At 52.1% G+C, this 12,705-nt stretch overlaps 7 protein-coding genes across 7 annotated transcripts; 2 read left to right on the top strand and 5 right to left on the bottom strand.

Annotated features, from left to right (window-relative positions):
* Nucleotides 1-798: 798 nt before the first annotated feature.
* gup1 (glucosamine 6-phosphate N-acetyltransferase) lies at nt 799-1,443 on the bottom strand (the record flags this gene model as incomplete). The annotated part of the gene is made up of 2 exons (XM_033562224.2): nt 799-888; nt 961-1,443. The coding sequence occupies 2 exons, from the start codon at nt 1,441-1,443 to the stop codon at nt 799-801; spliced, it is 573 nt and encodes a 190-aa protein (XP_033418115.2).
* A 734-nt stretch (nt 1,444-2,177) lies between these two features.
* Nucleotides 2,178-4,230, bottom strand: ALT_1126 (class II fumarate hydratase; the record flags this gene model as incomplete). The annotated part of the gene is made up of 6 exons (XM_033562223.1): nt 2,178-2,364; nt 2,418-3,435; nt 3,498-3,613; nt 3,701-3,738; nt 3,796-3,840; nt 3,973-4,230. 6 exons carry the CDS (start codon nt 4,228-4,230, stop codon nt 2,178-2,180), a joined length of 1,662 nt encoding a protein of 553 aa, XP_033418114.1.
* Nucleotides 4,231-4,671: 441 nt separating this feature from the next.
* ALT_1125 (alpha/beta hydrolase) lies at nt 4,672-5,899 on the bottom strand (the record flags this gene model as incomplete). Its single annotated transcript, XM_033562222.1, has 3 exons — nt 4,672-4,929; nt 4,984-5,301; nt 5,366-5,899. 3 exons carry the CDS (start codon nt 5,897-5,899, stop codon nt 4,672-4,674), a joined length of 1,110 nt encoding a protein of 369 aa, XP_033418113.1.
* A 776-nt stretch (nt 5,900-6,675) lies between these two features.
* ALT_1124 (putative aspartate transaminase) lies at nt 6,676-8,038 on the top strand (the record flags this gene model as incomplete). Its single annotated transcript, XM_033562221.2, has 3 exons — nt 6,676-7,746; nt 7,813-7,918; nt 7,977-8,038. The coding sequence occupies 3 exons, from the start codon at nt 6,676-6,678 to the stop codon at nt 8,036-8,038; spliced, it is 1,239 nt and encodes a 412-aa protein (XP_033418112.1).
* A 508-nt stretch (nt 8,039-8,546) lies between these two features.
* ALT_1123 (putative chitin biosynthesis protein (Chs5)) lies at nt 8,547-9,909 on the bottom strand (the record flags this gene model as incomplete). Its single annotated transcript, XM_089599097.1, has 2 exons — nt 8,547-9,779; nt 9,829-9,909. 2 exons carry the CDS (start codon nt 9,907-9,909, stop codon nt 8,547-8,549), a joined length of 1,314 nt encoding a protein of 437 aa, XP_089456761.1.
* Nucleotides 9,910-10,446: 537 nt separating this feature from the next.
* ALT_1122 (uncharacterized protein) lies at nt 10,447-10,986 on the bottom strand (the record flags this gene model as incomplete). Its single annotated transcript, XM_033562219.2, has 1 exon — nt 10,447-10,986. One exon carries the CDS (start codon nt 10,984-10,986, stop codon nt 10,447-10,449), a length of 540 nt encoding a protein of 179 aa, XP_033418110.2.
* Nucleotides 10,987-11,522: 536 nt separating this feature from the next.
* Nucleotides 11,523-12,177, top strand: ALT_1121 (translation initiation complex factor eIF1A; the record flags this gene model as incomplete). The annotated part of the gene is made up of 2 exons (XM_033562218.2): nt 11,523-11,543; nt 11,749-12,177. 2 exons carry the CDS (start codon nt 11,523-11,525, stop codon nt 12,175-12,177), a joined length of 450 nt encoding a protein of 149 aa, XP_033418109.1.
* Between the last annotated feature and the right edge of the window lie 528 nt (nt 12,178-12,705).

Raw genomic sequence — 12,705 nt, 5'->3', positions numbered from 1 at the left:
TCATGAATAGATTATGGGCTTGCAACAATCATCATATGGGGTTAAAGCATTGTTTGGGAAATCAAAAAATCCTTCTTCATTCTTGCAAACATGTTTATCTTGTCAAGCGTCAACCCCCATCAAATGCTCAAACAAGGGATGATGGTGCACAGCTTCTGGCTGCAATGGCTTTCTGCGCCTTGTGTTTCGTGGCGGATTGATTATCTACATTCCGTCAACTGATTCGTCGCGGTCTTTCTCGATCAATCTACCTCTTTTCACTCCGTCGGATTCGCTCCTTTCCGTTTTCATGATTATGCTTGTTGTGTTACTTCTACGGTCGTAAATTGATGCCCTACTTTTTTTGGAAGTCGCTCTGAGGTTAGTCGTAGTGCCAGACTTGTTGCATCTCAAAAAAGTAGAATCAATAGGTGTGCTTTACACAACGAGGCTGTATTATACTAGTAGTTCGTCTAGCATTCTTGAATGATGCTCTATCAGGGGTTTCAACTCTAACAAATGATGTACCTGAATGACAGAAAAACGTAGGGCTCAGGACCGAAGTGTCGCTCAACGGTTCGTCAGGGAGGTGATAGCATGTCTTCGTGCTCGGCAGTCTGTACGGTTCAGAGCATCGGTCTGCAGTATCGTCGGTGCACAGCACAATCAATCCGTTCGAGAGCGACGCTCATCGTCGACGCTGAAACAACAACGAAGCATGCAACCGTGAGATTCTCGATGCCAGTCCACCCTCAAATAAAACAGATCAACGCCGAGATACCCCGACCAATGGATCTAATAAAACTGTCCAGCTGAATCTCAGTAGTAGTGCGCCATCTCCAGCCCAGCACGCTTAAACCCACACTTGATATAGAAACCCTCGTTCGCCTCGGAGCAATCGAGAATCGTCTGTCCGTCCAGTCAGCCCCAGCCCCCGCTACTCCTACAGCAACATGGGAACTGAGAGAAGTTAGAACATACCTTATAGCACCCCACCTTCTCAGCAACATAATCCAACGCCTGAATAATCCTCAACCCCAACTTCTTCCCCTGCTGCCCCTTCTCAACAGCAATATCCTCAATATGCCCCACCATCCCCAGCGAATGGATGAACTTCCGTTCGACAATCAGACTCCCCGTGCCGACGATGCGGTCCTCCCCATCGCACACAACGAGCAGGTAGTACTCGTCGCTCCGGGCGCGGATCCACTCGTACCGATTGTTCCACTGCTCCTCGGTGATGTCGCCGACGGTCGTCAGCACGCGGAGGACGTCGAGGTAGCCTCTCTTGTAATCGGAGCGACACAGCGGGCGGATGGTGTAGTCTGCGGGAAGGACGGCAAGGACATCGGGGGAGATGAGCGAGGGGGAGAAGAGGGGGGTGTTCTCGTCTGTGGTGGGGGTTTCGACGGACTTAGTGACCGGGGCTGTGGTCGTCGTCGGAGTAATGGTGGTGTTTGTCATTTTGGTTTTGATTATGTCGAAGATGGTGCAATTGAGTATAGACGAGCAGGAGAAGGTCTGGTGGTGGTGGGTTTGTTGTGCTTTGTCCACCTTCGGGCGGGGTGTTGATTAGAGAACTATGGGGGGTTAGATTTGGACTCGGGAATAAGGTACTATGGCGTTAATGGGCAAGAGAGACAAAGGAAGTATATGAAACGTTTTAGAGACGGCAATTGCGACGATAACTCGAGAATTGAAACGAATGGGAGTAATGTTGTCGACAAGTCGTCAGTTCCTCAGCGCGGAAGAGCATAAATAAAGGGCGGTCCGTGGTTGAGGCTTGGAGCATCTGAGACAATTCTGCTACTATAAATACTCCTGGCGCCGAAGTTTGTTCAGCCCAAGACTACATGTCTGACAGTTTTAGTACATTTTTTCCTCTTCTTTTAAGAATAAAACAAGAGCACTGAATTTATCTGAACCTTTTTGTTGATATTCAACTTTTCAAGAATAGCAAGGGTTCTGATTGTTCTATGCAAAGGCACCCAAAGCGCGCCCCAAGGCCTTCCGGAAATACTCAATCTCGCAGTAAAGCGTCCGAATTGTCAGTAAATTTACGAGAGGGGAATCAATCGGTCTAAATAGTACAATAGATTTTCAGTAATACAAATATAATGAACCGCTACCTTACAGCGCTCTAAGATAACCAAGACCCCAAATCATAGCTCCGGCTACCCAAGCAGCTTTTCACGCCTCTATTTCTTCTCCTTGGGGCTCAGCATCAGCTCCGGGCGAACATGCTTATCAAACTCTTCCTCGCTCAGAGCCTTGAGCTCCATGGCACTCTCCTTAAGGGTGATGCCCTTCTTGTGAGCGTTCTTGGCGACCTTGGAGGCCATGTCGTAACCGATGACGGGGTTCAGGCAGGTAACAAGCATCAAACTAAGACAGGTTAGCGCTTCAGATATAATGATTGCAAAGGATTGTGTACATACCTCTCGTGGAGGAGAGTGTTGATTCTGGGCTCGTTAGCCTCGAGGCCCTCAACAAGGTGCTTCTCGAAGCTCTTCATGCCATCGGAGAGAATGCGCACGCTGTGCAGCAGGTTGCGGATCATCAGAGGCTTGAAGACGTTGAGTTCGAACTGGCCGTTCATGCCACCAACGGTAGCGGCAACGTGGTTACCCATGACCTGGGAGCAGATCATGGTAAGGGACTCGCACTGGGTGGGGTTGACCTTGCCAGGCATAATAGAAGAACCGGGCTCGTTCTCGGGCAGAATCAGCTCGCCGAGACCGCAGCGAGGTCCAGATCCGAGGTAACGGATATCCTGGGCGATCTTGAAGAGGGAGCAAGCCAAGGTGTTAAGGGAGCCGGAGGCCTCGACGATGGAGTCGTGGGCGGCAAGAACCTCGAACTTGTTGGGGGCGGTCTTGAACTCGGTGCCGGTCAGCTTGGTAACCTCCTCAGCAATACCCTCAGCGAAACCCTTGAAGGTGTTCAGACCAGTTCCGACGGCGGTACCACCCTGGGCAAGGTAGCGGAGGTGGGGGAGGGAAGCCTCAACGCGCTCGATGTTGCGGTCCAGCTGAGCGACGTAGCCAGAGAACTCCTGGCCGAGAGTCAGGGGGGTGGCATCCTGCAGATGAGTACGACCGATCTTGATGATCTTGTCGAACTTCTCGACCTTCTTCTGGAGAGCATTGCGAAGGCTGCGCAGGGAAGGCAGCAGAGTGTTCTCGAGCTCGAGAACGGCAGCGATATGCATGGCAGTGGGGAAAGAGTCGTTGGAAGAGGCGGACATGTTGACGTGGTCGTTGGGGTGGACAGGCTTCTTGGTGCCCATGGTACCCCCAAGGATCTCAATGGCACGGTTCGAGATGACCTCGTTGGCGTTCATGTTGGACTGGGTGCCTGAACCGGTTTGCCAGACAACCAGAGGGAAATGATCCATCAGCTTTCCCTCAGCGACCTCACCGGCAGCCTGCTTGATGGCCTCACCGATCTTGGGGTCTAGAACATGCAATGAGCATTTTCTCAACCTAATGTCTCTCGCCGAAAAGAAGAAAGCTTACCAAGACCATAGCGCATGTTGACCTCAGCAGCAGCAGCCTTCAGGATACCGAAGGCCTTGATCACAGGCGCCGGCATGCGGTCCTGGGGCTGGTTGATGTCGAAGTTTGTCAGGGAGCTATCCTCATCACAATCAGCAATTTGTGATAACCCTTTGCCAGATCCCTGGCTGGTGTTCGGATTGCCGTTTTTCTCGGGCGCTTACCGCTGGGTCTGGGCTCCCCAGTACTTGTCCGCAGGGACCTAGAAGACAGCCGCGTTAGAACCTGTAACGGAGGAAAGGATCTGTCTGTCACCCACCTGAATTTCACCGAAGGCATCGGATTCGGTTCGTGTAGCAGAAGCCTAGAGGAAGATGATCAGCACCATGATTCACAAATATTCCACTGACTGCGATCGCAAAGTCCTGCGGACACATGGATAACGCGGATCTGTCAAGCCAGCTTTTCTTTCATCAAGAAAAGACCACACACTCACCATCCTGACGGTTGTGCCGAAAGCTCTCTTGTTGGAGATGGATTGAATGGACTGAAGGCGGGGGAATTGAAGGAGAGAACGGGTATTGGAGCTCAGCGCCCGACGGCTACTGAACGAAGCGGGGGAGCGGGCAGCGAAAGCGAGAGCATTGCGGGCAGCTGCGGGGGCGTTCTTCGAGGTGGTACGAGTCGCTGCATGTGTCAATGAGGCCATCGAGCGCACCGCGGCTCGGGACGAGTTGGTGGATGAAGTCAGCATATTGGCTGTTGCCGAAGCTGTTGATTTTCTGCAATTGGGATGCCGTGAGGCTAAGGGGAGTAAAAAAAAGGGAAGCAGAGAGCGCGAGCGGAAGAAGAAGACGAGTAGAATGAGACAATTAAAACAGAGCTTCTGCCAGTTTCCGTCCGGCCGCGTTTTTTTGCCCTTTTGTTTCTTCTAGAGAGCTATCTCAATAATTTCCGAGCTTCTCTGCCGAAAACACCCGGTCCGGTATTCCAGAAACACAATACAACTGGACAATCTTCCCACAATTCCTTAGATTCGGCGGTCTTAGTGGTAATGTATGGTAAATACCATTGACGGATAAACCATGATCCTTCTTCCTCAATTATCCGGGGAAGTGAACAACACTGGCGTCATAAATGAACACTACTATCATAGCATATCTTATTATTTTGAAGATAGGAAAGTGTCTTCAGACTACACCAAAAGCTCCGTCCGCAGCGTGGCTATCACCTTCTCGTTATACACCCTCCCCGACTCCAAAATTCCATCCAATAGTGGAAAAATGTGAGGTGCTCCAACAGCACGGATCAGTTCCACACGAACTCCGGCATCCTTCAATTTGGCAGCATAAGCCTCGCCTTCATCCCGAAGAGGGTCCATCTCCGCTGTATACACCAAAGCAGGTGCTAAATCTTTGAAATTAGGAGCCAGCATAGGAGATATCTTCCAGTCCTAACTCCTTAGTCAGCATCCCCAGACATACATCGTATCCGAGCGGATTCCTACCTCCTCGGATCTGGGAGGTCGAGGGTTCCCAAGAAAATGCCTATGGAAGTATGCCATTCGTGCTGCTGGAAGCGCCGGCGTAAACTCCATTTCCCTGTATGACTCGTATGGGCAGTTCTCACGGTCAAACTGTCCGTCTGGCGTGAAGACACTGTGCAAGTCACAGGCTGGCGCAGTCAAGAGTTGCAGGCGCAACGGGATGTTGGCGTCACGGCAAAGATGCGCAAGAACAGCCGACAGGTGCCCTCCCGCAGAGACACCACCGATTGCCATTCGATCCGGATCGATATTGAATTCGTCTGCTTTCTCCAATCTAATCTGAACCGACTGTCAGGCCTCTGGTCTCAAACTTACTATTGTGCAGTGAAGGAATTGATCTAACCCAGTTGAATGCTGTCCAGCAATCATCAACAGCAATTGGGTACTTGTGCTCAGGTGCCAGTCGGTAATCGACGTCAAAAGCCACCAAGTGGCCGTCGAGGCCGTGTACGAGGCGTTTGCAGAAATCATGATCGACGGAGAGATCACCAAACACCCAGCCGCCTCCATGGAAGTTGACATATGCTGCTCTTTTCTTTAGATTCTCCTGGTCATCGGACGCTGAAGCAGGTTCAAAGATCCGGACAGTGATCTCTCCGTCCCTCACGGGACATTTCTGCTCAGTGATGCGGAACACATCTGGTCCAACTGCGCGGCCATACGCGATGGTGTACTTGGCGGGATTTCTACGAAAGTCTTCAATGGGTACCTCATGAGTGTGTAGCCGTCCAGCATTATATTTGTTATAGTATTGCACGTAGACCGGGTCGAAACGAGGGAGTAGTTCGGGAGGGATAGCATTGTGAAGAGGTTGATGAATAGTCTTCGGTCGAAGAGCATGCAGCTCCTTGTCTCCGGCTGATGACGAGTCTGTCATTGTAGGAGAGCGATGCTGATACTTATACTTTTTGTTCAATTGCGGTGATAGGATTTAGGTGGTGCTATAGAGCAAACCAGGACGTAAGGTAGAGGAGTAAAATGACAGAGAAGGGGAGGCTTCTCCGAACCCCCTCACAACCCCTCTTTTATACAGTCAGCTTATCATTTCATTTCATTCTCTCGGGACTTTGTGTCTGTCAATAAATCAGTTACATGACTAGAACTGAAGCCGAAGGTCTGAAGATGTTTCATCATTATGCTCCATTGTCACAGGTTCAGTGAGTCCTTACTGGCGATGCACTAAAGCCACCCACTACGACCTGGGGCCTTCTACCAACTGCGTCTGATCGTCAATTGCATCCTCGCAAAGAATCCCGAGATAGCCTTGTCTATCTCTGCAGATGGTAGAGAGGTGCTATACGATGTCAAGCATGTCTTCAAGAAAGGACCCACTCTTGAGTACTAGATCCTATCGCCGTCGGCTAAGTTTACAGTATGCAGAAGGCGGAACATGAGGAGGGAAAAAACGCGGTGAAAAGCCGCGCAAACCGAAGACTGCGATATCGGGGTCCTCGAACATTTATGCGAACAGATTCACTGACGGACGATTTATGCTCAATTGCGCATTCTTGTCACTTTTTTACTTCAGTCTGCATCGTTCTCGCGCATCTGACCCCTTCTTACCGTCTTGCATATACTAATTGTCGCAAAGATACCATAAATTGCCTCAAATTCCTTCTAGCGCAATCACAGTCTAGGTAATTTTCCGCCACCATGTCTGTTCTCAGTACTCTGGCACCCGTCCCACCGGATGAGATCTTCGCCTTGAATCGCGCATATGCCACGGATCCTTTCCCTCAAAAGGTCAGCCTGGGAGTCGGCGTCTACCGTACGGACGATGGCAAGCCATGGCCTCTTCCTTGCGTGCGCGAAGCCGAGAAGCAATTGCACGCCGAAGACAGCCTTACCAGACACGAGTATACCGCCATCGAAGGCGACATTCCCTTCCTCGAGCTGGCTCGAGACGTAATGTTCGGGTTTGACGGCAAGAACGCAGCAGAGAAGCACAAGAGTCGCATTGGCTCCGTCCAGACCGTCGCAGGCACCGGCGCAAACCACCTCGGAGCCCTGTTCCTGGCCACCCACATGAAGCCCAAGAACGTCTGGCTTTCCAACCCGTCCTGGGCCAACCACATGACCATCTGGGAACTCGCAGGTGTCCCCCGCAAGACCTACCCTTACTACCACCCCGCGACCCGCTCCTTCGACTTCGACGGCATGATGGCGACCCTGGAGGCCGAGGCGCAGCAAGGCGATGTCATCCTCCTCCACGCGTGCGCACACAATCCCACTGGTCTTGACCCCAACAAGGCGCAATGGAAGGCCATTGCCGACCTCTGCGAGCGCAAGAAGATCTTCCCCTTCTTCGACTCGGCCTACCAGGGTTTCGCGTCGGGGTCGCTTGAGGAGGACGCCTGGGCGGTGCAGTACTTCCTCAACGAGAAGCCCGGCTTGGAGATGTGCGTTGCGCAGAGCTTCTCCAAGAACTTCGGGCTCTACGGACAGCGCGTAGGCGCCTTCCACTACGTCTTGCCCCAAGGCAGCGAGAGCCTCCGCGACACCGTCGTCGTTAATCTGTGCCATTTGATCCGGGGCGAGTACTCCATGGGTCCTACAGCGGGTTGCAACATCGTCAAGAAGGTCCTGACGAACGAGGAGCTCACCGCACAGTGGCACGAGGATCTCAAAGTAATGAGCTCGCGGATCCGCTCAATGAGAAAGGCTCTCTATGACGAGCTTGTGCGGCTGCAGACCCCGGGGTCCTGGAGACACATTGTCGAGCAGGTATTAACTTCTCCTTTAGCAGACACACGACCAGTCACTTACGCACGAGGCTAACCTCTCATCTAGAATGGAATGTTCTCCTACACCGGCCTCACCCCCGCGCAAGTCCATTCCCTCAAGGACAAGTACCACATCTATCTGCTCAAGTCCGGCAGAGCTTCCATCAGCGGCTGTAAGTCAATCTCTCCCTACACCGCCAGTCGAATTCAACTAACCACTTTACTATTCAGTGAGTGAAAAGAACGTCGCGTACGTAGCCGAGGCCATCGACGACGTCGTGAGGAACGTCTAGACCTGCATAGCCGCATCTGCAAAAACCACTACACCCTACATTCAACAGCGTTAATTGCGCGTGATACGAGATTAAAACATAGACGGAGCGATGTTTCGAGGTCCCGGTGACTAGAGGTACATTACATCGTGCATTTCGTGGCATTTGCCCTTTCGCATACACTTAGAATCATGGAGCATGTATGATATGATATGAATAGAGTCAACGAGATTTACGAGTACTGCTTAGCGGATCTTGAGCTCCTTTTGTCTACCATTCATAGCAGAGGTAGAAGTGAGTCATACGGCATTAAGATTGGCTATATACTGTACAACGAAGTAAAAATGTATCAGATAATCGCAGAGCGTACATTCGGAAATGAAAGTGGTCAAGGGAAGATAAAGGGGAATACAGACTCAAGTGCCGTCGAGTTTGCGCGGTTCGTCACAATGGTATAGTAATGCACGGGACAAGTATGCAGACGCAGACACTATTCAGCACGAAGCATCAGGGATGCAGAACGCGGTTATCACAGAGAAATCTCGCTAAAGTCCCCCTCGCCTTCCTTCCCCTTACCCTTTGCGTCACTGTCGTTTGTCGTTGGTTCTTCCTCTTCCAGCTCTTCTTCAGCCTGTTCGTGTGGGGTTTCATCTTCATCCTTTTCATCGTGTTTCTCATCGCTCTCACTCTGTTCCTCCTTGTCTCCAGGCGAAGCCACTTCCTCCGGGCTTGTCGACTCAGGTTGGCCGTTCACTGTGGGTTCAGTCCCTGCAGCATCATCCTTCGGAGGAGGGGGCGGCGGCATGTCCTCTTCATCCGACGAGACCTCTCTCTCATCCGCTCGAGGCTGGCCACTCATGTGCGCGCCGGGGAAGGGAGTCACGGGGGGCTCCCCGACGCTCAATTCCCTCTGGTGCGCAGGTTGAGGCTGGAGGCTCAGTCTACTCTGAGACTGGGACTGGGGCTGAGATTGAGACTGAGACTGAGATGGCGCATTGGTCGCCATTGACACGGAGGATCTGGTATGTTGATGTGTTGAGGCGTGAATGGGGCCGAGCTGTCTGGCCTTGGGGTCTGCGTTCAGGTAGTAGCCCCGGACTCCAACGATGGTGCCCTCCGCTTCACAGGCATCCACCCACTCCGGAACCACAACGGGAATGTTCATCTCCACCGCTTTCTCCCACAGCGGGCCCCTGCCTTCTGTACATACAAAGTGAGTGGTATCAATGCGCACTGTGTCGATCATCTTGCCGCCGATACGTTCCAATGCCGCGGCAAGCGCCTCCTTCTGCTGGTCGGGGAGGACCCCAGGGGTAACCGTGATACCGGACAGGTCGGTCATTTTGTGTGTCCGACATGTCAGTTTCTCCGATTGGTATGTGCCGGCTGTTGTGCGCAGGACGAGGTGGAAGGAATATTCCGTGTCGATCGCGAGGCCGCTAATCTTGGTGCTCCGCGTCTCGAGTGGCCTGGGTATCGAGCCAGCTTTCGAGCCATTACGGTAGAGAGAAAGCGACTTGAGGGAAGCGGTGGCCAAGTCGATTGGATCCCACTCTAGGACTAGGGAGGTTTGTGTTGCGTTACGGAGCCGGAGGACGGGCGGGGCGGGGGTCTTCACGCCGTAGGTGTTGAGAATCCGCTTCTGTAGCGCCTGGAAGGCAGAAGTGCTCGCAGCTTCGGCGGCGTGGTTGCGCGATACTGTAATATCGACAATGCTGCCAGATGTGATGTTGTTCGGGAGAAGGACGGAGGGGAATTCGATCTGTAGATTGCCCGGATTAGCGACTGTGAGTCTTCCAACAGCCCCTTACCAGTGCGGCATTAATCCTGCGACTCAAGAGCAGGATTTCGAGATGTGGAAGAGGCGCAAATTCCAGTCGGGTGACAATCATTATGCTGTGAGAGGGGGGAGCTTACGAGTCGGTTGTCCTGCGTCAGGAGCACAGCGACTCCTGCGTCTACCTTGCCTACTGTCAAGGAGACCAACATTTTGAGAAATACGACGGCAAACCAGGAGCAATCAGGGATGGCGCAATTGATTCTCGTGCAGTAGCGATAGATTCAGCGGTAGAAGGGAAACAGAGGTGGATGCCTGTCCGTTGTTGACTTGATTATTGGGATGATCGAGCCCCATTAATTTACTTGTCAACATGCCAAGAAGGCACGGCCTGCGCGGCCTGCGCAGCCCAGAACTGGGGTCGGGAATGCTATTTTTAAAGGACTTAACAGCTCGATTATTACGACTGTAATGTTGGAAGGTCATTATTGTGTCGCATGGCTCGTATCTTCCCCATTTTACGTCTTTCTTAAAATATCGGCTGCTGCCAAAGCCCCAGTAGTGCGAGCGCATACCTACGGTCTCATACACCATGAGCGAGAGCGCATACTCGCTTCACATCCCAGAGCGACTTGCCATTCTTCCATTATGATTAAGTAGTGTCTGTGGGCATCCTCTTATGATCTTGGCCCCGCTTGCGAAAAGTATTTGTCTGCTTCTCGCCGTCTCTCAAATGCCTCAGCAATGTTCTTAGGAGATAATCCATCTCCTTCCGAACAGTGTCGTATCCAACCTTCACACTCTGCGGTAGGACCGCGATCTCCAGGCTACCCTGGAGACCTTCTTTCGGTGATCTCACGGGCGCAGATCCCGAGGTCTCTGACACCAACCTTCTACCTTCGACGTCGAACCCTTGTGCTGCCAGGGCCTGTCGGAACGCCAACCGGACTCGCCTCGTAGCCCATGAACGGACCACTCGCTTGAACGACTGCAGCGGTTGTGGATTCACCCTCCACCACAGTGTACTAGGATCCCGGTTGGCGTACAGATGTTGGATCTTGGGCCGGATGGGATGTGTCTCAGAGAGGATATATCGACTGGCAACTGGTGGTAGGACTGTCTTAGGGTTATAGCGCATGTAGAACTGACTTGTGCCTTTGACAAGCTTCCTTTGTACAGGCTGTCCAATCATGATGAGAAGATATAGGTCCGGTTCTGGGCTTTGCCTCGATCATCGGGGCACAGGCTGTTGGCACATCAATATAGCCTTGACGCTAAGTCACATAAGACAGCAAATCCAATGATGAGAGGTGACTTGTATGAGTACAACGCACTATCTTAGTCGTCAATGAGTCAAATACTCATGGAAACAATTCGAAACCAGTATCAATAGCGTCGATTGCAGATATTATATTGTCCTTCCATTGCTTCTGTGGCTCTTTTCTGCCACGAAAAGGTCCGAGTGCCTATGTAAAAGGCGGTGTAACAAACGATCTCGATTGGCAAGTACCGTGTGTGGCGGGCCTTAGGCAGAATTCAGGCCGCCACGCCACCGGTGACTGCCCACTATATATTTGAACTGCGTCGAATTTGATCCCAGCGCTTCTCTCCGCCCAACTCGACACTCCCCCACTTTCACCTCGCTTGGTCCCTAGGAACTCCTATTTCTACCAACTTACTTGCCACCGTATCAAGAGGAAAAGCCAGCGCGGATAGCGAGTCGTCACCATGCCCAAGAACAAGGGAAAGGTAAGTTGTCGCTATTACTCTGTTCCCTTCCAAAGAGTACCCCGCTTGCGAAAGTTTTTCACTGTCATTTCGCCGTATCATCCCGTTTGGCTGCGCTGCGCGAAACGCGGTCGCCACGGTAGATGAAATGACAGAAAAGATTTGGATTTGATTTTGCCACGAATTTATTGATAATTTCCAATCAGATGCTAACTTTCGTCTACAGGGTGGTAAGAACAGGCGTCGTGGAAAGAACGAGAACGACAACGAGAAGCGTGAGCTCGTCTTCAAGGAAGAAGGCCAGGAGTATGCGCAGGTTGTGAAGATGCTCGGCAACGGCCGACTGGAGGCCATGTGCTTCGACGGCGAAAAGCGACTGGCACATATCCGAGGCAAGCTGAGGAAGAAGGTCTGGATCAACCAGGGCGACATCATCCTTCTCTCGCTGCGTGACTACCAGGACGAAAAGGGCGACGTTATCATGAAGTACACCGCCGACGAGGCCAGAAGTCTCAAGGCTTACGGCGAGTTGCCCGAGCACGCAAAGATCAACGAAACCGATACCTATGGCCACGAAGGCTTTGAGGACAACGTCGAGTTCGACGAGGACCGCGAGTCTGAAGACGAGAAGGAGATCGATGTCGACGAGCTCTAAATACCCTTCTTCCCTGTGCAGTCAACCCTGCGAGAGCCCACCGGGGCCCCCTTTACCGCCAACTCTGTTCTCCCGAACCGCGGGAGGTTCTGTCGGATCTTCTTTCCCTTGCAACCAGCGGTTTTGCCGCGCACGGGAGGAAGCTCGACGCCTGGGCTCTTTCTAATCTTGTGTCGCCTGTTTCCCGAAAAGGTGACACCGAGGAGGATCAGAGTTGCGGTGCCTCCCCGCTTCGCGTTCGAGACCGCTTCAAGCGCCACCCGGTGCCGTTCCTATCTGTCAGGGTTGATAGGGGAATTTCTGAAGTCGTGCATGCTGCTGAGCTGAGTCGGCTGTGCCGTGCTCAGTCTCCATCGTGAATCGCGATTTCGGGTAATTCTGCAGAGAAATAGTTGCTTATGCATGTAATGAAACTGGCTGCAAGCTGCATGTTTCGTGTTAGCAATTCGTTTGTCTGTCATTTCGTTCCTTTTTTTCCTGTTGAAAATTGACGATAGACTCATGAGAGGTTTACGATAAATAAAATAT

The sequence above is a fragment of the Aspergillus lentulus genome (genome assembly GCF_001445615.1).
Source record: "Aspergillus lentulus DNA, contig: Alt01, strain: IFM 54703, whole genome shotgun sequence".
Taxonomy (NCBI): domain Eukaryota; kingdom Fungi; phylum Ascomycota; class Eurotiomycetes; order Eurotiales; family Aspergillaceae; genus Aspergillus; species Aspergillus lentulus.
This window is presented reverse-complemented; position numbering and strand designations above follow the sequence as displayed.